Raw genomic sequence first — 22,931 nt, 5'->3', positions numbered from 1 at the left:
TTACTCTCCCCCCTTTGAACAAAAATCATCAAAAAAAGTCAATTTTTGTAAAAAAAAATTTCTTGAGATTACATCAAATTTTGACGCTTTATGCATTTTAAAGTCATTTGACATCAATAATACCTGCTCGATTTGGATATTTCCCCCCTTTTGAACAAAAAAAGTCCAAAAAAGTCGATTTTCGTCAAAATTTTTTTTCGATTTTACATCAAATCTCGACGTTTCATGCAGTTTAAAGTCATCAAAATTACAAAGTCGATTTTGAAATTTTCGGTCAAAAAAAGTCAATTTTTGTAAAAAAAAATTTCTCGAGATTACATCAAATTTTGACCTTTATGCATTAAAAGGCAATCTTCGTCAAATTTTTTTTCTAGACTACTAGTTTCTTGATGATGAAGAAATGGATCTTAGACTTAAGGAAGAGACTTACATACACTCAAGTTTTTTTACGCGGTTTTTTTTGCGCGATATTTCTTTACGCGGTTTTGTTTACGCGGATTTTGAAATTTACGCGGTTTTCATTTACGCGGTTTTTGAAATTTACGCGGTTTTCATTTACGCGGTTTTTGAAATTTACGCGGTTTTCATTTACGCGGCTCGTATCCCCCGCGTAAAAAAAACCTGAGTGTATACTGTTACACCAGGTGAGAAACCGTGTTGAGATAACTTTTTTACGGTTAGCCCTGGTAGAAGAACAATATGCGTCACGGCGTAGAATATGCCAATGTCATATATGGATGACGATAAAATTGACGTACGCCTACACGATCTTGCGCCGTGCATTAGACCAGAACACATTGAAAGATCAATGTCAAATTAGGGAGAAGAGGAATCTAGGCTGATTTCGAAGAAATCCTTGATGCGAAGAATTTTATGATTTTGCAAGTAACTTTGAGTCTATCCTTTTTTTTTATAAGAACGCGCCTTTTAAGCATTTTTGGGCAACAAATTGAATCGACGCATTCGTTGATAAATCAAAATAATTGCCAAAAAAACGTATTTATTCAAAACAGTAATATATTAGAGTCGCCGTTATATTTCATAAAGACACTGTCATCAAAACCAAAATCCAACCAATTCACAGTTGATACAAATACCGAACAAAATAGAGGATCGATGTGTTTATTGATACATTTTAACCTAGTTTTAACAGATGATAAGCTCATCCTACTAGTAAGCGCCCGCACGTATACTAATCTGTTGAAGTCAAATCACAGAGAACTGCATCTTTGCGCAACGAGAAAATGCTTGCTTCAAACTGTTTTATGGATCTTTGGAATATCAAGCAAAAAGCTGAACAAAATGCAATTGCGTAAATATAATATAAATAAACTTTGCCACCTTCCATTCATCCCGAACGTAAACATTTTCACAGGTTGAAGTATTTGAAAAATCACAATTCACACAAACTATTCGTATAGTCTAACTACTTTTTGCGCACTACTGTTTCCGATTTTTTTTTCTAATAAATATACAACAAATCTTAATATCGTCTAATAAATCAGCCGGATCGTATTTCCAGCTATGTTTGAAAATACTATTATCAACAATAAACTAGTACACTTCTGCAATTTCGTAAGCATATTTTTTTCTGCCTAAACAACAATTATCGCAAGTCTACCACCTCGATAGGAACCTTATCCTCAAGCGTTATGTGTAGTGCTTCCTGTTTCAAGTCAAAAAAGAGAAAAAAAACATGAAAGACCAATAATACGCAACTGATTGATGACTCACCATAAACAGAGGGGGATCTTTCGGATGTGGGTGAAATCCTGACTGCCGGCACTGGGAGATGTAGTCCAACCCGTAGCTGGGTGTTAGGCAGAAGAAGCCGGTCCTTCAATAAAAAAAATCATTTGTTTCAACAATTCATTATACTAAACAAAATTACCTACTCATCGTATTTAGGCGAGCAAACGATCGCGATCGCTTCCTCCAGCATGATCTGATAGGAACAGTGCGTGTGTAAATCTACCGAAGAAAGAAACGCCGTCTGGCTGGGATGAGTATGAATCCAACCGAGGGTGATGAGATTCTTCTGGTCCTGAAAATTGAAGATCTCCTCTTCGTTCATTGTCGTACAACTGTCCGATGTTCCCTTCTGCTTGGGAACGATAATGTGAGTCACCAGCAGCTGATTATGAGTCAGTTTCCCGGCAAGGATACCGCAAGTTTCCACGTTGCTCAGCGTGTTTTTCGACGCAAGTTGAAGAAATTTGGCCATGGTATTTGTTGGAACTATCACAGGTCGCAGACTGCCGCCAGCCAGTACCGAGGTTGGCGACGGTTTGAGCGTACGATCGTAGGCTGGCTTGGCCGGGGGTTTTGTGTCCGGCAGTAGCAACCCGGCACCGGAAGAACGGTTTGGATCGGTTGGAAAATCGTTTGGATAGAGAACTCGATCGAGAATGTCCGCGTCAACTAGAATGGATGATGGAGCGCTGGGTACGGGTTGATTCGGAGGGGACGATACTTTAGGTTTTGGTTTTTCCTCTCGACGTTTCTTTTCCTCGTGACCTTTCTCTTCGAGAAACTGCTTGTACTCTCTCGTGTATTTTTCCATTAGTTTCACTTTCAGTTTCTCCGCCACAGGCATGACTTCCTTCAGCTTTTCTTGGTTTTGCTGTTTAAGATCAGCCGGAACGGATTTGATTTCCGGATGGCTTCGAATCTTTTCCAAAAACAGTGTCATAAATCTCATATACAGAATGTAAGCTTTATCGGCGTTTCCTTCCTGCATGTAAACATTGGCCATTCGAACCATCTCCAGTCCCGATCGGTAGTATCGTTTGATGGGGATATTTCCGTCCACTTCAACACTATCGCTGAAGGCGGCCAGTTGACGTAACCGTTCCTTCGGTTCTACGGTGCCCATCTGAGCTGATTCGGCAGCGAATTGCTCCAACTTGAAGGACATTGTTTTATGGTTGTGAACCACCCGAACACAGTACGATGAAAAACACCTTCGAAACTTTCTATCGTACTGACTCACAACATCTATCAGTTTAATTGCTCAAACTTACGAGCGCTCTGCAAAACTCAATAAAAGCTAATGCGATTTTTGGTGACACTCGTATTTTGACAGTGAAATATTTCACGTGCGACAACAAACATTACATGCTAGCATCGAAGCAGTCGTAAAATTAGTAAAATATATCAATCAGTACACTTCGTGCGTCCCAGTTAGAATAGGAAATTAGCATGTCGTCGGATACAAGTCGAGCTAAATTATACACTCGATTCCGAATTGGAATTGATTGTTTCAAAAGAATAAAAAAATCAGACAAAATTCTCGCTCAAATAACACCTGTGTTACGGAATGCATTTTGAAAACATTCAGCCGAATGATATTCATGTTTGGTTGTAAATTCATATTTGGCATATTGGTTATTATTTTTAATTTGATTTTTTTCAAAAGAGTCGGAAGGTAATTTTTAAAATTTGCATAATGCGGACGTAAATAAGATAAGAAAAAATTCATAAGAACAATGTAAGGTCGGTGAAAGGAGGACTCGAAAAGTGGTTCGAAACGAACACGGTCAAAGGCAAAAGCTAATGTGGAATTTTTCTCCACTAAGGAGAAATTTGTTTAAAACCAGTTTGGAAGAAAACCTCCCGAATAGAAATGTACAGTAAAAAAAACCTTGATTTTCACTGTGACAGTATAGTATTTTTACAATAATCACATAAGTTTTAGTGTTATGCTACAATACAAAAACAATAAACTTTAACGTTTTTATAGTAAATTTCAATGTAGAATAGACTTTTACAGTGAAAAAGGGGGGTGGTTATGTATGTTAACATTAAAAAATCAGTTTTTCTCCATTCATTTTTTTCTCGAAAACAGTAAAATTTAATATGAATGCACTGTGTCAGTTTTTTGCTGAACAGTGAAATTTATTGTTACATGAAATTTTATTGTAAATCTACTGTGAGAACTTGGCATCGAACAATGTTGAAACAGTAATAACTATAATATTTATTATTTTATGATTGTTTGTAGGGTAAATGCTATTGTAAAATTCTATCCGGGCTATCACTAAATTAGTTATGGATTTTGCGTTTGGACTTCGTCTCATCAGAATTCGACACAAACTCTTTTTAGAGCCAGTCTCAAACCGGCGCTAGCTTTGTCCTGTCACTAAGCTAGTGTCGGATTCTGATGAGACAAAGTCGACACGTCAATTCCACAATTAATTATTGAAAATGATCCAGTAAAGCCAGCTGGAATTCTGATTAGCTTCCGTTAGCTGAGTGGAGAAAGGGTCTTCCAAACTTCCTACCGCGGCAAGTATATATCCATTTCGAATAGTTTGAGCGCCGAAATGATCCCCGATTCCAGTTCACCGTTAGTTGCTTCGTATCAGCACCAGATTCCGCCTTTCCTGCCTGCAACCTACAGCTACGAGAGATGCCTAGTCCAGCTGCATTGCATTCATCTCACGAAATCTCGTCCCTTTGGTCACCGGGACGCATATTTGCCACCAGTCGAGAAGCCCTTAGTCCCCCCATCACAATCGAGACCATCGACCAGCAGCCGTCCCGGTCCTGTGGTAGAGTTGGGACGAGAGGTCTTCCGCAAACCTGCAGCAGGCAAGTATTATGCATCTGTGAGCTGTTGCCTCAAAGCCCTTCGCTTTCGAGCCTTGGTCAACGACGGGAAAAGTTGCTATTATACTACCAGAACGATGGAGGTATCCAGTCAACCGTTGAGGAATATTGCCTTGCAGTCTCCGATAAGAGCTGATCATCGCAGTATCGCTAACTTTTTCTTCAGCCTCGGTTGGCTAAATATCCTGGACACAGAAGATGTTGATAGCGCAGTTCAAATATTTTCCAACGCTTGTAATTGACAGGCGCGTCCCATTCATACTCAACAAACCGGCCTTCAACTTGGCCTCCTTGGCAAACGAGCACGATTCGACGGCTGAAGTCTATTAAGAGAGCTGCTCTGCGGAGGTTTACTAAGTATAGCACAATCCCACTATTGCGCCAGTCTCAACCATGCTTATGAAAGAGCCAGTCAAGATTTTGTTTCTTTCGATATCATCGTAACATTCAGCGCAATCTCAAGACACACCCTAAACGTTTCTGGAAATATGTGAACTGTCTATGACTTTAAATGGCCACACAGCTACCACATCCCAAGATATGTGCAGACTATTTTCGGAGAATTTCGCGAATATGTTTACAGATGAGACCTTAACAGTTGATGAAATTGAACTCGCTGTTAGTCCAGTTCCAGCCGTGAGCATCCCGAATGCTGAGTTGTATCTTCAGGATAGCCAAAAAAATTACGGATATTTATTGTCTTTAATCGCTGTACTGCTCCCTGTCGCAGACAATTCTGGAGTATTGCTGTAAAGTTTGGAGCCATAACTATAAAAACGGAGTTGAGAGAATTGAGTCCGTGCAACGACGCGGTTCATCTGTACATAGCCTCTGCCGGCTACGTTAAAATTGGACTGAGTATGCCATCGTCGAGCTCTACTCAGAGTCAACTTGGTACCCTACGAGTACTGAATCATAAATCTCCATTAACGTCGTGGTCGTGAGCACAAAGATTGAATCACCTTATCCGCGCAGATAAGATGTCTAAAGCAAACAACTTCGACCTAGAGATCAAATAAAATACCGTTGCCAACGGGCAAAGGTTCACGTAAGGTGACAGACAAATGCGAGCAGTACTCTTGATTTACGAGCTGGGCCACCGAACGGGAATTCGTTTTATGTCGAACATACGTCGTCACAATGAGAACCTGCAAAGTAATACTCTGCGATAAAGTGGACGTCAGACACCACGAGCGTTAGAAAACTGAACGCCTTACAACGAATGCCGTGAATTCATCGCCCGCCTACCCTGTAGGTTTCGATAGTTACCTGTAGGTCTACAAGAAACCACCTCTGCTTTCTTCGGCGATAGTTCAGAACTTAACTTTCTCGACAACAACTCGACTGAAGAGCTTCATCTAGATGGTGAAGTCAGTTCGCTGTGTAGAGGTAAATAGCGATCACAATTCTCGAATCGTCGACGAAGGCAACTCCAAGGTGTTTAATCTGTGGAATATTTGAATGGAGGACTACTGCTACCGCAAAACTTTGGACATAGTGGAGTTATTGCAATTGTACTCACAGTTCCGAGTCTTGCCAATTTAACAGAAACACACGCAAGTCGGTGTTGGCCAAATAGATCTGTCGATCGCAGCTAAGACAAGGTTAGTCCAATGTGCGTTTAACGAGCGTTGGTCAACTTTGTTCACTAATCTCCCTCCTACTTCAGCACAGTGATCACCGAATTGGACTGACAGAAGAGATTCAGGAAATGTTTCACCAGGTACCCACTGAGAAGCCCAAAAAATGGTTTCAAATTCGTTCAACATGGGTCCAACGATGGAGTCTGTTGAACGGACGTCGTCCAACGTTGGTTCAATGAACGTCCTTCATTGGACGATTTCGAACCGCTCGTAGTGGGTATCTGAGAAGACAACCATGGCATCAACAGCAGGATCTAACCTGTAACTGTGTTCAATACGTTAAAGATGTCAACACCAAGCGCCTTGCACATGCTGGTGATCGTGGAAAAACAAACGATCGAGTTTTTGTTGGCGCTGGTATTTATGTTCGTACACGCATTCGAAACACGCAACTGGATCAGTAACTCAGGTTGTGTATTTACTGGAAGTTCTAGAAGAGGAAACCAACGAAGAGAACCTGATTATGACCTTTGAGATGTCCACCCAGAAGGGTGTTAGAGGCACGTCATGATTTGTGGTAACTTTGTAAACAGTGAGGGTAACAATTTAGCACTGGGTAGAAATATGCCATTTTTGGGTATACACTCCGTAGAGTGTATTGTTTACGTAAAATAATGCTCACCAGCAGCTCCTTATGATTGTTCACTTTTTCTGGTAAATTTTGTTTTTTAGTTTTTGAGGACGATTTTGTTGGTCTAGCCCAGTAAAATTCAGCCGGAATTCTAACTAGAATCGATTGTGTCACTGGAGCCGGAATACGAACTGGGACCAGTCAGAATTCCGGTCCATTTCCGGCTGAACTTCACTGGGAGATAGGTGTAGTATTTTTTGTTTGACATTTGTGCATAAATAACTTAGGGCTTAGGAAGCCCACCGCTCTACTCTTGTTGCGATAAGTGTGCTGACTATGTTGCGCATCGGATATGACAGCTATGCGAAGAGACGGTTTGGGTATGTTATCGGTTGAGGTGGAAGGCGACCATCGTAGTTCATCGAGATAGTGACGAAGCACGACGATCAATAGACGTCCGTGAACAAGTTTTTTCGGGACAGTTTCCCGCCACTAGGAAAATATATCAGTGCTCGCGTGCGATGACAAGCTTAAACCGTCAAAAGTGCCGGCCCGTGTTTCGGGCACTAGTGAAGTGTACGGTACCGGTTCGCCAATCGGGGTAAGCTAAGTGTAAAGGAGTGCTTTCGCTTCGCCGGCTAAACAAAACGGAAACATCGGCCGTTTTCGCTATAGAGGATAAGTCGAATGAGCCAAGCTCTCCTTCTATAGCTAATTGACAAGGTTAACGAAGCAGGGCGGACAAAGGTTACTCCTGGGAGCTGCACTGTTGTGACTTCCGGGATCGTTTACGGCGGGTAGACGATCCGGCGATTCGTCGCTAGGGAGGCTCCAACAAAGGAGCCAACCTCACCTCCTAAACGCTAAACGCAAAGGACCGCTGCCGGAGCAGCCAACGACATTCCGGTAGAACTCGGCCGTTGTAGTCTCGGCTGGTCGGACGAAACAGTTGTCTTCCCGCCAACAGCAGCAGATCGACAAGTAAGCGTAGAGTACACAGCGAAACTAGAGGAAAGTCGATAAATTTAGATTTGTTTGTTTACACTTTTGTTGTGTTAGGAAATTTCGAAATTCTGATAGAAACACCTAGGCCGCCCTGACAAGAAGGTTCCGCCGGCTAAACAAGAACCCGAGTAGCAGCCAAACCGCTACTTACAACTTTCTCCTATAAAATCGGCTGAAAGCTGCAGGATCGAACGTGTAAGCTGTAAGCCGAACGTTATCCCCCAAAAACGGAACTACTCCGGGTGCTCATGACGAGCTTCGACACACTTGGACTGATTGCTAATTTCGCGATGTTTCTATTGAAAATTCTGTTGCAAGAAGTTAGGCAAACCGGTGTTCAGTAGGATGATCCGGTCAATGATGGTTCCTTGGTTTTACCTTGCGTTGAACAAGTTTCGGTCCCTCGGCATACATTCGTCGATGCCGTATATCCATGGATTGTTCAGCGTATTCTAGTCTGGGTCTTGACGCTGGTTGAACCACTCAAATTCACTTCCATTCCGTGCCTTGAACTACAAGCAGTCTTGGTAGGTGCAATATTGATACGATCCTTTGAACAATCCCTCTTTGTTTGAATATCCAATCCTAGTTTATGGACTCATTCTTGGGATGTGATGTGCTGGATAAAACCGGGCTTCTAATTTGTGGCATTCCGAGTTCACAAGATTCTCGAAATCGCCGAGATAAACGCATAGTGTTAGGAGCCTACTAAGTTGAACGTAGCCGAGGACGCTACAGAATAGGCTGTATAGCCGGATATGACTCCCGAGAACAGATGATTAAAAAAACCAGACTTTCTTTGGGGTCCGGATACGGAGACCACGATCATCAACCAAATCTCGCTCATCCCAGTTTACTGTTTCACTGCACGATTGCTGAAGCAGTTATCGACTTAATAGGTCTTTCACCTGGAAACAACTCTTCAGCGTCTACGCCCGTGTGCATCCCTTTCCTGCCAATTCCCATCGCAGACTGCAAGGGAAGGTGATCGTTTTCGGACAGAGGAGCTTCAGGCGGTTACCTCCATCGTCAGGCGTGACTTTAGAACCATGCCAATCCAACGGCTGAACGACCACCCCTGGGTGCTACTCCGTTATCGATCTGGCCTAGCTGAAGTTGCACAGGGAATCAGTAGATAATTATGCTTGCGAGTAGCGAAACATCTTTCAGTGTGCAACTCCTGGTAATCTTAAGAGTATTTATTGATCAATATCGGCACCGGCCAGGCCCGAACGTAGATTGCGGAAGAAAAGGGAAGGAATAGTTAGTCCGATACTTGCTTTTGATAGAGGCCGTATATACTACTGCGCACTCCCCAAGTATCACGGGAGGAGGATATTTTTGTTCGTAAGAGTATAGAAGTTGAATCTACTTCTTCTTTACCGACGCCAGAGAGGTGACTCCACCATCTGGACTAGATATCGATCCACCAAAACTCATGGACCGGGGACCAACGGCTTTACTTGCCTTCCGAAGGAAGACATGACCACAGATTTTTTCACCTCAAAAAAATCTCAACGACCTCGGCTGGAATTGAACTCAGGGCCAACTGGAATGAGTGGCGGTCACGCTTACCACTCAACCACCGGAGCCGTCTCCATCATAAATGATCTTCTTCAGAAATACGAAATCTCGCGACTTCTAGTTTGTTACGGAAATGACAGATTGTCGTCAGAGATGTAAGAATGGCAGTTCAATTGGTTGCCACTCTCCCATCGGAGCACCTCGCCACATTTTCACGTCCATTCACGCACGTGGGAATCGAAGACTGTGGGCCCATGGAGTTCGTTTTCGGCAGAAGAGTAGAGAAACGAATGCGGGGAATGCGTGCAATCCACATTGAGCTGATACATTCACTTAGTACGGACTGACTCGTGCGTTATGGACCTTCCCAACTTAACGACTCAGCGTTATGCCCCAGAAGATCTACAGCGACTCCTGAATGCTGAAACCGTCATCAATCAGCAGTCGAAAATGGAACAGTTCGATAGTTACGAAACAAAGTGGTTGTTCAACCGGCTTCATCACGTACTGGTGGTAGTTGGGAACGGGTGATTAACAGAACCTCCTTTTCATCCGTCCAAGAGAAAAAAAACCTAGATATGAAGTACTCCACAGCCTTCAAACCGAAATTGAGTGCGTTATAAACTGTCGTCCGATTGACGATAAGTCTGAAGCGGCTTTCACTTTGACTCACTTTGTTGTTTGTTTAATTCGGGTTTAACCTGACCGACCATTCAGCCGTTAAATTGGAACGATCGGTTTTGGGTGTTCCTGTCGTTGGAATCTTCTGATGCTGTCTTGGTTTTGGCGGCGGGAAACCTCTGCAGCACTTCTAGGAGTGCGTCTGAGGTCTCACGGTTGGTTGAGTTAGCTATGGAAATCGTGCCACGTTGGTTGTGGAGCATGCTCTTGGGTGGTGGAGATGGTCATTGCGGGTGCTTCCCGGTTCTGGTATCCACGAAACGTTCTCCGTGGTGTCGGGCCTTGAGCGGCCCCTTTCCAGCGCCGAGGCGGAATGACACTAGGGGCTCACCTTACCTCTCGAGCAGTGTAGGTTCTTCGGAGTAGAGCCATGGGCGACCTCTCCAACGCCATTGGATCGTTGGTCTGGGAGCATCGATGGTAGGTCGCGTAGGGTCGCAGGGAGCGTCTCCTCGACTACGGGAGTGTAGCGGTAGCCTGTGTCCATCAGTTGGGTACCTCATGGACATGACTAGTACGTCCAGTATAGATATCTTCAAACTGTATTGCCACTGAAGGTCCTCGAGCTCCTGGCAGTTGCAGAGGAGGAGCTCAACGGAGAGGCGGATGTTGCAGGATTCACATTCTGGTGTTGGGACGCTGGAGATGGTATGCACGTGGGTGTCCCTGGTGTGCCTCACCCGGGGTCGGAAGAGTACCTTTCGCGGCTTCTGGTTGTTCTTATTTGTTCAACTGCTGATTGATCCCTTGATTTTTTGTGTGTGGCTTTGGGATCTCCGGCAGTGAAGGGTGAATCATGGGCGACAGCTCCCACTGCGGGGCGGTTTTGCCAGAGTTTGCCATCCATGGGTGGTGCTTGATGATGGCCGTTGGGGTGTTGTTCTGGGAACTTTAGTGGTAGTTGGGTGCTCTAGTAGGGTTGCTGGGAGCCTCCCCACAGCTCTGGGAAGTTTGGCGGAGGACCCGTGTTCATTTGTTTTTTGGCCGGCGTCTTTCAGAAATAGTAGGATTACCTCTTCCCGAACCGGGTCGTTGGTTAGTACGTTCCGTATAGAACCCACCAAAACGTTTTGCCATCAATGGTCCTCGAGCTTCTAGCAGTAGCAAAGGAGGTGTACGACGGAGGGGTGGTATTACAGGATTCGCATTTTGTTGTTGGGACGCTGAAGAAGGTGTGTGCGTGGGTCATCTTGGTGTGCCCCAGTCGGAATCGGGAGATTATCTTTTGCTCCTTCTGGTTGTCCCTGTCTGTCCAACTGTTTGTTGATCCCTTTATTTTTTGTGCGTGGCCTTGGGATCTTCGTCAGTAGTGGGTGAATTCGTGGTGCAGATTTGTGTTGAAGTCCATGTAGATATCTAGATATCAGTGGTTCGAGTCTTGTCTGCCGTGTAGGGTTAAACGGTCGTGTTTCCTTTGATACCGCTGTAGCCAGAGACCCAGCACAGTGTGACCAGTAGGTCTCGGTGACCTTCGATAGCATGTTCGAAGGGATGTGCAGATGTTCCGGAAGCGATGTGTCTCAAAAGTGGTAGGGAGTCAGTAAAGATGACCGTTGGTGCGTCGGTGTTTTTTGCCATTGTCACTACAATGGCAGCCGCTTCCGCCGTGAAGATTGAATAAGAGAGTCGTAGGCGGAAGAAGAGCCCGCTGCCCAGTCCACTGATTCCCACTCCGACGCCGTCATCTGAGTTGGAGCCATCGGTGTAAATCTTGGTGTGTCGTTGGTATCTACGGTTGACAAGTTCCCTGTACTTTGCCACCATACTGCTGGGGAGGATCTTCGCCGACTACCGTCGATATTTAGTCCGAAGTTCCGCCAGGCCCATGGTCTCCCACGGTGCAGGCGGGCGATGGTTCAGTGGGGCTTGTTGATGAATTCCTGTCCAAGTAACAATTGAAGTTGTGTAGCACACTACAAGTGCAATCTTAGTTTTATGAGTGACTAGGAAACTGTCATAAAACCTAAATTGTTACTAGAGTGATGTATGTTGGTCTTCTTCACCCCAATTCTTCTTAAGGAGGTTCACTTCCCGTTTGAAAGCTAGTATGGCTGCTTCTCAGCGGCAGGTAATATTCCGGACTCGACGCAGGATGATTCGGAAGGGGTGCTCGGCAGTAGCTCTGAGGCTATCCGCAACGCTCCGTGGTATAATGTCCCGAGGATAGTGGAGAGCCCTTTTAGGTTTTCGGCACATCAGCTCGCTCCCGTTGAAGATTTTACTGTGTATTGGGGATCGTCCGACATTCAGCGCTGTTCTGCGGTTTTGAAAGTGGGGCGTCTTCGTTAGCTTTCTGTCGAAGGTGACGACTTATTCCTTCCGGAAAGGGATAGCGAAGACGTCGAAACGGATTGGTCGGAAGTTTGCTAGGTGGTAGATACCGAAGCGGTGGGTGATGGCGTATTTTTTGGCAGAGATGGTGAAGGCGGTGCCTACTGCCCATCGGCCGACAGCGTTAACGGCCGCCTGGAGTGATATCCGGGTGCGTGGGTTCATTTTCCCCAGGGCCGCCAGGATGATGTCTGCGTAGACTAATATGTAGACGCCTGTTGGTAGCGCAGCAAAAAGCAAGGAATAGCGTCACGACTAGTACTGAATCTTGCCAAGGTCACCCTGCAGGCTCCAGCGTTTAAGGTCTTGAAGTGCTTTCTCCTCGGTTCTTCAAACGGAGTAAAGCCACCATTGCATACTGGCGTCACCTATTGATGCGTAGCTGAAGCTGTATTTGGAAAGCTGGTTTCAAAGTTGTCCAAGAAGAAAAGCTTATTTTGAAAGTCGTCTAATGAAGGACGCTCGTTGGACCCAACGTTAGTCGACGTCAAATAATCGTTCAACAGACGTCCATCGTTGGACCCGTGTTGAACGATTTTCAAATATTTTTTTGGGCTTCTCGGTGGGCCGGAACAACCAAACCCCAGTCAAAGTCATTCCGGAGTCGGTTCGGAATCCTGAATGGATTCAGCACAGAGAACAGTCGTCCAACTCCAGCTATAAAGTTGTGTAAAAATCGAAGACATTTTCGAATGTAGTTGGGATATCATAGCCAGGTGCGCTACTGCCGTCATTTTGTTTGGTGGCTCAGTTCGACTGAATTGACAACGACTCACATAGACATTTCACAATATTATACTTCTACTCAGCCGAACCATTCCGGAACCGGTTCAAAATACTGAGTGGATTCAGCATGGATTCCAGCTCCAATGCATCAACCGATTGAGTCGGAATTGGTGGTTGCATTTGAGTTGGAATACTGAGTTGAGTTTCATACTGGCTCCATCCACAATTCCGAACCGGTTCGGGAATGGGTTTAATTGGGATTGAGTCGGAATTACAGACACTTTATACACGCACACTCGTAAAAAGTTACTCAGACTCTGAGTAGTTTTTAACTCAGTTTTGAATGATGTTCGTGAACGTCAAAAATTGAGTTGACAGGTATAATATCTCTGAGTAACTCTCTCTTTTTGGGTATTACACAAGAAACCGTTTTAGAGTTACCAAATGGAAAAGCCGTTTTTCGCCAAGTTAACAATTCCAAGCGTCATCTGCCATTTTCCATTAGTAGGTACAGGCTCGTTTAGTTATCGTTCATCAGCTTTTTAAAAATAATTTGTTCAAATATTTATAATAGTTGGAGCTAGAGTTGTAGTGTTTGTGGTAAAATACATTTAAATTTAAAGAGTGTATTTGAGCAACCAGCATACAGAACATTTCAGAAGTGGTGGATACTGAAACGGTAATGAAGTTACGAGGTAATATTTACGCTATACTTACAAAAAACATAAAATTTAATAAACTGAAGTTTCTTTAATTATTATTGTAAAAATATTCCAAGAGAAAAGAAAGCCTGGATTGTATTGCATCCAAAACAAAATTTTGATGGCCAATTTCTTCACTGGATGAAAACCGGTTTAGTTACAGTTCAGATGCAACAATCGATCGTGAACCAGTTTAAATAGGAATCGGTTGTTGCACTTCAGTTGAACTCCTGAAAGAAATGATTTAGAATTCCAAGTCATGATCCGGATGTTTCCCAGTAAAGTTCAGCCGGAAATGAGCCGGATTCCGGCTGGCTCCAGTTAGTATTCCGGCTCCAGTGACACAACCTATTCTAACTACAAATTTCAACTCAATTTTTGGCTTTCTTGTCTACTCAATAATTGGGTAAGCTTCTGCTCATAATATGAGTAATAATCGCTCAATTTTTGGTTTTGTTAAAGTTCTACTGAACCCAAAATTTGAGTAATGTTCAACTCAAAGTCTGAGTAATAGTGACGAACTTTTAGGTTTAGTGTGGATAATATTGTACTCAAAAACCGAGTAATAATTACTCAGTTTTTGGTTCAGGCAGGCTTGCTCAAATTTGAGTAACTCCGGAATTACTCAATTTAAGGGTTGTTCCACTTTATCTGGAAATGGGTGGGATTAAACTCAATTTTGAGTTACTTTTTACGAGCGTGCGGACTAGCCAAGTGTCAAAAATTGCAGCCAAACGGACTGTCAAAAAGCGCAGACAAACCAAGACGATACAGGTGTGCACATTTTTTTCTGTGTGTGAGTGCGGTTGTCATTTTTCTTTGATGAAGCCGAAAAAACAAGAGGATATGAAGAAGAAAAGCACAAACAGTTGACGTAGCGGGCCCTTCTGTTGCAATAAGTTTTGTTTCGGTTCGGTCATAGTTAATTTAATCGGTTTTTTTCGAGGTAAAAAGTGTCTATAAATGTTCTAATCGATAGATCCGAAGTGAAGCTCGGCCTTTTCTCACTTTTCATCGTGCGCCAATGTTTGATGTTTACTTCAAGGGCCCCGGCCGCCATGCTTAATTTTGCAAGTATAATACTAATACACTCAAGTTTTTTTTACGCGGTTTTTTTTGCGCGGTATTTTTTTACGCGGTTTTTTTTACGCGGATTTTGAAATTTACGCGGTTTTCATTTACGCGGATTTTGAAATTTACGCGGTTTTCATTTACGCGGTTTTTGAAATTTACGCGGTTTTCATTTAGGCGGATTTTGAAATTTACGCGGTATCCATCAATGAGGTTCCCTTTATCGCGGATTCTTAAATTTAAGTGGTCTTCATTTACGCGGATTTTGAAATTTACGCAGTTTTCATTTACGCGGATTTTGAAATTTACGCGGTTTTCATTTACGCGGATTTTGAAATTTACGCGGTTTTCATTTACGCGGATTTTGAAATTTACGCGGTTTTCATTTACGCGGTTTTCATTTACGCGGCTCGTATCCCCGCGTAAAAAAAAACCTGAGTGTACACTCAAAAGTGTCAAATGTTCCCACCTTTCTCTCCATCTTGCAAACGGGCATGATGGTTTTGTGAGAGAAAGTACAAGAGGAAGCCCATGCAAAGCTTATACGTTGCCAGTTTACATTCATGGTTGCTAGTTTTACTGTTTTTCTCTCCGCAAGTTTGTAGTCGGAATCGGTTGTTGCATTAGTACTGGAATCACCCTAAGAACGGTTGGCTTCAAAATCGTTTAAAGAAGGACGTTCGTTGGGCAGATGTCCATCAGCTTGGGCTTTAAGGAAAAAAAACAGTGTAAAACAAACAAAACATACGCCGTTTACATTTTATTGAAATATCTAAACACTACCAATATTTGTAATGGTTGCACTGCGATTGGTTGGGTTCTCTTTGCGTCTCTCTAGATTTGAATCAACTCATTACTCATTACCGAATGCTGCTAGAATGTACAAAAATCGTAATACAGTTAGTAGATACAGCATAAATAAATAGATCAGAGAACAATCTTCTGCGAAATAAATATTTTAAGGTAGAAACTTACATCCATGATAGGTGGTGAAAAATAAACACTTTGAAAAAAGCAAACAAGTTATAAATATAGCTTCTAGATTTCCCGTTTTTTTTCTCTCTCGTTTTGCACTCTAGATATATCCGTTCGTATAACGTAATTACTTATACTGAGATGCTCGAAAAATAACAATAAAAACACTGCGCCCTCGATGAAACAATACCCCACCTTTTTCTTTTTTTCTCTACTGGTTTAACGGCACTTGCCCGCTTTCTACTATAATAGTTAGTCGATTAGTCTTGTATGTGTGTGTGTGTGTCGCTTGTTCATATTTATATTGCACGATTGAATTATTTCCTGCTTGCTTTGTAGTGGTGGTTTGTTCTTTTGTTTGTTTGTTGGTGTGTGGCTGAACTAATTTATTGGTTGATGAGAGTGCTCTTTGGTCGTCTTAGCGGGTGATTTGCTACTATTCGGATACAGATTGGGAAGGTTCTACATATTTCTATAGACATCTATTTGGTTACATTATGCTATAGGATGTACGAATTATTGATGACGAATAGGGAATTTAAATTATTTTGCGTAGCCCACGTAAATAGGAGTGGAGTCAGGGGAAAAATTGGAAATTCTGCCAGCACTTTGTTTTAATCTTGATAGGGTCTCTGAGAATCGTGATGTATGTTAGTCGGTAGTGCAAAATCTCGTATCGAATTTACTTTAGCAAACAAGCTGACAACGCTAAGAGATGTGAGCAGATGCATTTACACAACTTACATCTCCTTAACTTATTTAAGCCCATTTTTGAAAAGACAAACTTCTTCGTAAAGATCTCAGACCCCTGCTCAAGACTAAATTTAATTTGATTCGATTTCAGGATCCCCAAAAACGAAGCTTCAAGCAATGTGCGGCAAGAATTTAATTTTTTCAATATGTACCACTTGCACAATGTTAGGGGTTGCCTTCTGATAGTGGGTAATTTGTAGTGTGTGTACGTGGTTATGATTACTCATGAAATGCCTTAATCTACAACGAAAATTTCCACCTAAATATTGCGCGTGATGTATGATGTATGCTTTTGACGAGGTGCTTGTCTACTTGGCGGATCCTGCATCTAAACATCAATAACAGCGTCGCTCATCTGGGTCGATTTCAGCTTCTCCTGCATCTGCGTCAGCATGTCCTGCATTCGTCGGATCTGGAAGGAAGAAATGTTCATGAGTAATAATAATTAGTATTTCCGTTCTTTATGAACAACCTGAAGTGCCGGTTCGAAATTTTGAACAGATTCTCACTGAGAAGCCAAAACAAATGTATGAAAATCGTTCAACACGAGTCCAACGATAGACGTCTGTTGAACGATTATTTGGACGTCGTCCAACGTTGGTCCAACGAATGCACTTCATTGGACGATTTTGACACCAACCGTTCTTAGGGGGTTCGAACTCAAGTGCAACAAGTTGAATCCATTCCGGAATCGGTTCGGATTTTTGAATGGAGTCAGTATGGATTCCAACTCAAAAACCACAACCGATTCACGTTCAATCAGTTTCGGAATCGGTTGTTGCATTTGAGCTGGAATCCATACACGAACCGGTTCAAGAATGGGCTTGGCGAAAACTATTCTAACTATTCCCCAAGTGGTGCTAGTATACAATCGATATTTATTTTGATTCAACCCACTGAGACGTCGAAAAAAATGTTTCAAAATCGTTCAACATGGGTCCAACGAATGACGTCTGTTGAACGGTTATTTGGACGTCGTCCAACGTTGATCCAACAAACGTCATTCATTGGACGATTTTGAAACCAACCGTTCTTATGGGGCACCCCCTAAGAACGGTTGGTTTTGAAATCGTCAAATGTAGGACGTCCGTTGGACCAACATTGGACGACGTTCAAATAACCGTTGAACAGACGTCCATCGTTGGACCTTTGTAGAACGATTTTGAAACAATATTTTGGACTTCTCAGTGGGCAGTCGGAAGCTTCCGGCTGATCGTTTTCGATCTAGTTTTGAGTAAGAGTAGTCCGCAAGCCGGAAAATGAACTGACTGGGTCAGTGTCTAGCTTAAATATATTTTTATTTCATTAAGTCAGTTCGTTTTCCGAGTTTTGGGTCGCCTTTACTCGAACCTTGTTCGAAACATTTTTAAATTACTGAAAATCCCAAAAAAATTGTTTTAAAATCGTCCAGCAAGAGTCCAGCAATGAACATCGACTTCCAAGGAGTTTGATTTCAAAGACTTGCGAAAGAAAAAACAGTAAAACATAACAATCCCATGAACCAAAGCTCACCTCTTCCTCCTTCTGCTGCAGCAACCGGTCCGTATCGTTAAAGCTAGCCGATTCGTGGCTGGAAGCGATAGATTCCCGTTTCAGTTTGTTACGTTCGCGCAGTGCATGCTGCGAGATCTGCGATATGCACTGCGCCCGGAAGTTCTCGTAGTGTACGTCGCGGGTGGTGTCCTTCAGATCTTGCATGTGCGTGGAGATTAGCATCGTGCGCAGTTTGATGAGATCACTGTGCTGGGGATTTTCAGCTGAAATTATTCAAAAAAAAAAGTAACAATAAACCATTGTAAACGGTGCAATACCACTCTCACCATCCACTATTCCCCAAGGGTACTGACGTCCGCGAATCTTTTTACCGGCCACTTCCAGCACAATATTACTCCCCACCACGGCAAACGGTATACTGGCTTTCAGCTCCCGATCCTGCTGTTTGAACTCTTCGTCTTCGTCCGAATCGCAATCGGGAAACTGGTAGATTTGAATACCGTTCGTTTCGATATCCTCCAGGATACGAGTTTTAAGTTTTTGCACTTCGGTCGTCGTCAGTGTGTCAGCTTTTCCGATAACCACTACGATGTTAACTTTTTTGTGCATCCGTCGCATCAAGTCGACGTCCATCTGTCGAAGACTAAGAAAAAAATTTACGTTATTACCCATACCAACTAAATTTATCCACATAATATCTACGTACCCATGTCCCCATGGCGGTAAAAAGTACAACAAACAATGAACACGATTATCCTGAATGTTTCGCCTATTCAAGCCGCTTTCGTCTGTGAAAAACTGTCGAAACTGTTCATCGATGTACTGCGTACAGACTCGCCAGCTGTCTTCGCAGTTAATCGAGTCACCGAATCCGGGTGTGTCAACGATCGTCAACCGTAGCTTGACACCCTTCTCTTCGATGTCCAGCGTTTTCTTATCGATTTTCGTAGTCTTCTCTATCCGTTCCTCGGAACCCGGGACCGCCCGGTGCTGATACAGATCCGTCAGGAAGAGGCTATTTACGAGGGTAGATTTGCCGAGACCACTTTCGCCGCATACCATCAGCGTGAACTCGAAACCACGCTTGACCGATTTGCGGTGTACCTGGTCGGCGAGGGTTGCGAAACCGATGTAGTCGCGTTCGGCTGAAAGAGAAAGGGTGGACTTTCATTAGTATTATATTTAGTCTTGTTTTCACAGGTTTTTTTTGCGATGTAGTATAACCGATTGTTTGATTTGCAAAATTTTATTTGTTTGTTGCAGGTAACTTTTGAAACTGAACCTAGACCAGAACACAGGGGGTCATTCTTCACGGTTACGAGATCTGGACTATGCTTACGAAGTATTATCAAAATATCTAAGTGCTACGAACCATCTACGGTGAACTACAGAAGGAAGGCAACGATACGACGTACGATCTTCAAATTACAACAGTCACCTGGAAAACATTTTATGGCCCCAACAGCAAAAAATTGGGCCGCTGTGTGATCCGAACATGTCGTCCGAATGTCGATTAAACCGTTGATAATTTATTTTGAAACATACCCAATATATTCGAAGAGAAGGACATCGGTCTACATGAATTGAGACAGTTGAATGAGAGATGAGGAGTCTTTGTACCTTGACGGGGACGCATCATGGATGAACTACTAATCACAGAGCACATCGCACATTTCCGACCGATGAAACCATCCGGGATTGGACTCGAACAGCTCTGAATGATTTCTGTCTGAATTTCCAGTAGGAATTTGTCCTATGTTTTGTCCGTAGCAGTTTGGAAATTATGCACTCCGTTAGACGTTTGTTTGACAATTCAGCGGTGGGTTCTGTCAACAAGTCTACTCCCGCAAACAGAAAAACTCGTCCGACAAAAAACTTTCTTTAGTACGATTCGTTTGATGTTGGATCGAATCAACGATATTGTCGGGCGTCGCACCCCTCGGAGTAACGTCAGAATAAGTAAACAAGAAATATTCAGCTGATCAGAAACGTCTCATGGATTGCATAATGGAAAGGCAGGGACGGCTGCTGGCGATGTTCAAAATTACTTACATCGACCAGATAACTGCCCAAAAATCCTTCTTACAGCTCAGTCACTAACAACAAACTACCAGTATTCAAGACAGGGCAGAATACAACGATCACAGCGAATTACCCTAAATCGAAGCTCTTTATACTCTATACAATCACTAGAAGAGCAGTCCACCAGTCCAACACCAACCATACGACAACAACCTTCCCAACCGAGCAAAGGCGGTTAGCCAGAATTTCGAAACAGTATGGGTAGAGAAAATTTCGTTACTCTGCACTGGTCCTATCCGGAGACGTCTCGAAAAATGCCGATGACCCTACAAGCTACCCTCGGGTAAGTCAATTATACACCATTGAAGAACGGAACAGTGTCATCAAACACCGCTCCGTCCACATCATCGTTTGCTATATGTAACCCAGCCTCCACAGCATACACACCAAAATTTGGTTGTCGATTTCAGCAAAATTTTGCTGAATTTTCATCAGCTGAAACTTTCAGCAGTACATGTTGCAGAAAAATCGGCAATTTGAATTGAACCTGTTTGCCAGATTTGCTTTGCTTTACAGCAATCCAGCCCGGAATACTGAGAATTCGGCAATTGCGCTGTCAATTTGACAATTTTAATAACTGAATTTTCAGCAAAGCGAATCTGGCAAACAGGGTCAATTCAAATTGCCAATTTTTAGGCATCTTGTATTGCTGAAACTTTCAGCTGATGAAAATTCTGTAAACTTTTGCTGATATTCGGCGAAAAAAAAATGGATGTGTAGCATACAGTCCAAGTAATTCACCATCATTTTTAGTAAACCTTCAAGATGACAAGGTTTTGTAAATCTTCAAGGTCACAATGTAGCACAACCAAATACCCAAATTTGTGGTACACTCTCCGTAGAGTGTAATGTTTGGGTAAGATGACTCACCACTGTCCACTATGCTAGTTCATAAATTTCGTGATTTTTTGTTTGAATTTATATACATGAACGTTTACCTCAAGCTTTTGCTAGGTTGGACAGTTTTTATTGCATTTTTTGTAAATAAACATGTACAAAAATTAACGGTTCATATACACCAAACAACAAAACGAAAAAAAAATGTTTATGGGCCCTTTTCCTAATGAAAAAGACTATACTTGAAAAGGGTACAAAAACATCCCACCACCGAGAAAGGGATCAAAATAAACGACACATAATCATTTACTGTAAACAAAAGGATTCACCCGCATGAACTATAAGCTAGCGTCTCGCCGAAAAGGAATCATGGGAGAGGGCACAAAACCAGTGCGATGTTTCAAAAAGGATCAAAACATTTATCTGCAAAAATCGTTCAAAATACATTTTTTTAATAAATCTTGTATATTATTTGGAAAAAGGGTTAATTTAACACGGTATTGAGTTGTTTGGTCCTTAAAACAAGCTCCCGTTCATAAATGGGAATAATTTAGGCTCCGGTGAGGCTTTCACTAGGAGATTTTTACTGACCTGGGACCTGACCTACCTGCTGAGTTTAAATGACCGTTCAGAGCTTTGATTTAGCAAAACATAATGCACACCAGTGTTCTGAGCTTTTCTCATTAAGCTGTAAATTTTTCGCGTTTCTAAACATGTATATGGATGAGAAATTTTAACTCCCCGGCTAATGACGAAAAATCCAAAAGCACCGACCACTCTCGCTGTGGAGGATAAGCCGGACAAGGTTTGCCCTCTGCCACAGCTGACAGGAGAAGTAGAGTGAGTGAGACAGGAAAGCGGCAACGTCTGGGAAGCACACTGCGATGTCTTCCGGAATTGTTGCTGGACACAAATTCGATTCTTCATCATCACAATCGCTAGGGAGGTTGCAACAAACGAACGAAGCTTTTCTCTCTGGTCAACAATTAGTGGTCGCTGCAGGTGCCACCAATGTTAACGCCAGAAGAACTCGTTTCAGTTCAGTTAAAATTATTCATCGTCTCACTAGAACCGGAGAAAATGGTGTAAATATCGGAGGTCCGGAGATCGTCTCCAAAAACCGGAGTCTCCAGGGAGTGGCAACCCTAGTGAATATAATGTACGATGCAATCTTTCAGACACCATTTTCTCAACATGAGCATATTGTATATAATGCCTTATGAAATGTTGACGTCGTACTTATCGCTTAAACTTACGAGCACTCTAAAACATAATAAAAATTACTATACACGCAAAAATAAAACAACCCACAGAATAAGTTTTTTTAACTTAAATTTCGGTACTTTTGAGTGGGCCCATATTATTGGCTCGAATCAAAACTCGTCGAAATGTCAATTGACGATAGGTTCATCCGGAGTGTTCATTTGTGTTTACATTTTGCTAGCGTTGCCAATTTATTTTTGTGTCCACCACCCAATGTGGCTACGCCATATCGCTTTTGAGCGTACTGTCCGACCTCGTTACCGCTCAGTCGGACTTAAACTAGGGATAGCCCCTATGTTTGAATAAGCCGGGCAAACGAGTATATCACAGGTTCGCTTGCTTCCGACGGCGGGTCGGTGGCCACCTCGCGCGGCGGATCCTCAGTGGCTTTGCACCGCTTCGGTTCCTAGGCCACGGTTATGCGGCTAAGCCGCATCGAAATGGTACCCCTAAACATTCTAATTACAATCAATTGTGTCACCGGAGCCGGAATACGAATTAGAACTAGCCAGCATTCCGGCTGAGCTTAACTGGGAAGTTTAGTAAAATTTAACCTAGAAATAAAAATTTTCTGGAAACGCTCCAGCACCCCGTTGATTTCTAACAATTTCACCACCTGGGCGTCAGGTTGACGATATGAAATGAACTTTGTTTACTTTCGAC

The 22,931-nt window shown here is 42.9% G+C and overlaps 2 protein-coding genes across 7 annotated transcripts in view; both read right to left on the bottom strand.

The window, feature by feature from the left end:
* Positions 1 to 1,106: 1,106 nt before the first annotated feature.
* Positions 1,107 to 3,096, bottom strand: LOC131684322 (STAM-binding protein). Its single transcript, XM_058967089.1, has 3 exons — positions 1,896 to 3,096; positions 1,735 to 1,837; positions 1,107 to 1,666 (listed from the first exon to the last, which is right to left on the bottom strand). Exons 1-3 carry the CDS (start codon positions 2,915 to 2,917, stop codon positions 1,607 to 1,609), a joined length of 1,185 nt encoding a protein of 394 aa, XP_058823072.1. The 5' UTR covers positions 2,918 to 3,096; the 3' UTR covers positions 1,107 to 1,606.
* Positions 3,097 to 15,609: 12,513 nt separating this feature from the next.
* LOC131684324 (septin-4) overlaps positions 15,610 to 22,931 on the bottom strand; it is a 41,265-nt gene continuing 33,943 nt past the window's right edge. For all 6 annotated transcript variants that reach the window (XM_058967139.1, XM_058967112.1, XM_058967104.1 and 3 more), the window contains exons 3-6: positions 18,793 to 19,231; positions 18,413 to 18,729; positions 18,105 to 18,349; positions 15,610 to 17,004 (exon numbers count right to left, since the gene is read on the bottom strand). In XM_058967139.1, the coding sequence (XP_058823122.1) occupies positions 16,921 to 17,004; positions 18,105 to 18,349; positions 18,413 to 18,729; positions 18,793 to 19,231 (1,085 nt within the window). In that variant the 3' untranslated portion in view covers positions 15,610 to 16,920. The remainder of the gene's footprint in view (positions 17,005 to 18,104; positions 18,350 to 18,412; positions 18,730 to 18,792; positions 19,232 to 22,931) is intronic.

The sequence above is a fragment of the Topomyia yanbarensis genome, chromosome 1, assembly GCF_030247195.1.
Source record: "Topomyia yanbarensis strain Yona2022 chromosome 1, ASM3024719v1, whole genome shotgun sequence".
Lineage (NCBI taxonomy): Eukaryota > Metazoa > Arthropoda > Insecta > Diptera > Culicidae > Topomyia > Topomyia yanbarensis.
Note: the sequence above shows the minus strand (reverse complement) of the source record. Positions and strands in the feature narration are given on the sequence as shown.

Excerpts from the sequence above, each read along its gene's own strand:
- LOC131684322 (XM_058967089.1), bottom strand. The coding sequence starts at position 2,917 with ATGTCCTTCAAGTTGGAGCAATTCGCTGCCGAATCAGCTCAGATGGGC. Across the intron at positions 1,838-1,895 it reads TGCTCGCCTAAATACGATGA|GACCGGCTTCTTCTGCCTAA; the intron begins GTAGGTAATTTT and ends TTTTTATTGAAG. Across the intron at positions 1,667-1,734 it reads AAGATCCCCCTCTGTTTATG|GAAGCACTACACATAACGCT; the intron begins GTGAGTCATCAA and ends GACTTGAAACAG.